Here is a 3274-nt window from a genome sequence, read left to right as displayed (position 1 = left end):
TTTTTTTTTTTTTTTTTTTTTTTTTTTTTTTTTTTTTTTTTTTTCTTTATTTTTGCTCTTTCGTGGAACTCGATTTTGTTGCTTTCACAAATATCATGAAGCATGTCAAGGGAAATGTAAATTGCTATAAATTTCTCCTATTGTAATTATTACAAAAAGAAAAGGAAATTATGGTCTTTCAAATTTCATAACTGTTATGAACCTACTTATGCTATTCTTTCTTCATAATATATTAAAACTATATAGGCATAATATAAATCATTATACCGAATAATATAAATTGTATGACGAATATGAAATGTATAATAAAATTAATTAATAATAAATTAGGAAGAAAAATAAAAAACTATTCATATACAATAGAATTTAAACGATTGTGCAAAAATTAATTATGCACATAGAGAACATACTAACGATCCTATAAATTTTTCTAATTAAATAAAGATACATAAAAAAAGAAAAAGTATAAAAAATAAATGTAACAAAACGCAAGAATTTGAATTAGAGAAAATCACGAAACGTGTTGCACGTAATTGAATCGATAATTTGATCGGGATCATCAAAGATAAGAAAAAGGAATATCCTTTGTAAATCCTAGAAGCTTACCTCTCGTTGTACATATACTCGTGCTTCAACTACTTTCTAAAAAAGTCACGACGTCACAGAAACGAGAATTACTTTGGGTCATTGGCGTTGCTAAGCGTACATAGTTTAACAGCAGCTTTACGTAACTCCATCCTCGAATGTTCATTCAAAATGTTCTCTGTTAGATCAAGGAAAAGGAAACTGATTGTGAGCATTTGATTGATGTTTAGTGGGGAAATAAAAAAAAGGCAATTGAATATGTCAAAAAGATGGCGATTAAATAAAATTAAAGTTAATAGTTACAAAAAAAAAAAAACAAATGAAAGAGAAAGATTTAATAAAAGTGCAAAGGTCGATCATTGTGTTTTTTTTTTAATACAAATTTATTGGATTAAATAAATATATATATATATATATATCAATATACAGGACGTTTACAAAATATCTTGGCATAACTTAAAGGGTAGTTTCAAGTATGCTATAATAAGACAAAAAAGAAACGTTGATATAATTATATGCTCGATATGACCTCGTTTCCAAATTGTAACCGTTTCTTTTCTACCATGTAATTCGTGTTATTTCATTTTTAATAGCTTCTTTCAACTATTTTCAAGTTTATTTTTTATTTCGTCTTGTCGACAAATTCAAACAACACCCGGTATTTTTTGAACGAGTTAGAAGATCAACGATAAATCGTTTTTAAAGTCTGCATTCAAGTTGAAGGTGGGATACTTCGAACAGTTTCAATGGAAATCATGTTACAATACTTATAATACATAAATAGTTACAATTCGAATATAATATTATATCAGGTACATATATATATATATATGTGATTGTAAAAATGTTTTGTTATTATTTTAGCTTGCTAAATTACATAGTACATTAGAATACGTTAATATTTATTAACGAATAGTAAATGTTTCTACACATTTAAAATGCAGACATATATTTAAATAAAATGACTATGTTGTTTTAAAGTAGCAACCGTTAATGATAATTTTATCTTAATATTTTAATTATTAAAAAAAAAACTTGTTATAATAAAAGCCATTAGCACGTCATAATTGTAAAATAAAACAAAAACATAAAAAAAAAAAGACGAAGTGTTTTGATATAGTATTTGATAAAAATGTTAACAAATGTACTTGCTTATATGACGTTTATTATCTGCTTGCAATAAATGACACTCCGCTGAATAAATTAACATATTAAAATTTTTTTAAGGTGAATTTTAATTATATATACTTATACGTCTCGATGATAATAAAAGGTTAGCGGGATTATCTTCGACTTGTTTATTTTTTTTTTTTTTTTTTTTTTTTTTTTTTTTTTTTTTTTTTAGATGCAGTAAAATATTTATGTGGGCACACGACACGAGTGACTAATTAAATAATATTTCAATTAATTTTAAGTTGAATTAAATACTATATTAAATATATGACATATATCTATAAAATCTATCGATTCTAACAATTTTTTGTCCATTTAAGTGCTTAAATTTTTACCATTTTTGGGCTTAAATTTTCAATATCAAATTACAGATATTATTTTAATTATCACAAATAAATTAAAAAATAAGAGAGAGAAAAAAAAGATATTTCATGTAATTTCGAGATGAAGATAATCTAGTTAGCTTTGTTATAAACAAATAAATATTAAAATTTGATATGATTAATGTCGTTTGAAATAAGTACAATTCGTTGGTGCAGGAACATGATAGTACTACGAGTTCATGGGGACGAGCTTATGTTTGGCAGCAGTGGCAGCGTCATGGCACATTCACCACGTATTCCACAAATGGAAATGATGAAGGTTCACATTCCCTTCACCTTCAAACTTCACGAAAGCTTCAAGAGCACCTATGCTGGTAAGTTCTTCAATTTTTTTTTTCCTACAAAAATGATTTCGATCTCATCTTATTATTATTCATTCTAATCAACGTGTTGTTCGTGTATACATTTACATTTCATATCTTATATATTTATTTATTTATTTATTATCTAAAAATTGTACGAAACTTAATAATTCATGTTAATCTTGTTAAAATCTGATATTTTCAATCGTTCAAAATTTCCATCTAGCTTAATTGAATATTAAACATTTTATCTTATCTTCCATGATTTCTTTTTTCCTTGCAATCATCTCATTTATTTCGTTAGATCTTGTTTATATTCTCCTCAATATTCTCGTCAATATTCGTTCCTTAAAATGATTCCTATCTTTATTTAAATTATATTTTCATAATCTCTCTTCTCTTTCCTTTTTTTTCTTTTTTCTTTTTATTATAATTAAAATATAAAATTTCTATTTATTATCGTAATCTTCTTCTATTTCATAAGATGCTTGTTAAACAAGCATCTTTTTCACGTAAGTTCTTTCTTATTCATCTTACTTCATATATCTTTTAATCTCCACTCTGTTTTCTTATGCGTGTCTCTGTAAGTTCACTTTAAAGTTATCTCATACGATTTCACATTCATGAACGGATGAACCGGTGGAACGAGTACGCGCGTTCATTATATTATGCAATATTTTTCTACGACGATATTGCGGAACAATTATAATTATTAACACTAATATCTTTTTAACAAGATGAGATTTAAAGATGTCTCTTTGTATGTTGACAAATCTCGAAAATTAATTTTAACATTTAATTCGTTTATTATTTAATTAATTGATATATATA

General features: G+C 25.2%; 1 protein-coding gene across 6 annotated transcripts in view; it reads left to right on the top strand.

The window, feature by feature from the left end:
• LOC106793125 (cell growth regulator with RING finger domain protein 1-like) overlaps nt 1-3274 on the top strand; it is a 23870-nt gene that overhangs the window by 5718 nt on the left and 14878 nt on the right. For all 6 annotated transcript variants that reach the window (XM_014759824.1, XM_014759815.1, XM_014759804.1 and 3 more), the window contains one exon: nt 2298-2455. In XM_014759824.1, the coding sequence (XP_014615310.1) occupies nt 2298-2455 (158 nt within the window). The remainder of the gene's footprint in view (nt 1-2297; nt 2456-3274) is intronic.

The sequence above is a fragment of the Polistes canadensis genome, unplaced genomic scaffold, assembly GCF_001313835.1.
Source record: "Polistes canadensis isolate GaletaPanama2010 unplaced genomic scaffold, ASM131383v1 scaffold_0, whole genome shotgun sequence".
Classification (NCBI taxonomy): domain Eukaryota; kingdom Metazoa; phylum Arthropoda; class Insecta; order Hymenoptera; family Vespidae; genus Polistes; species Polistes canadensis.
This window is presented reverse-complemented; position numbering and strand designations above follow the sequence as displayed.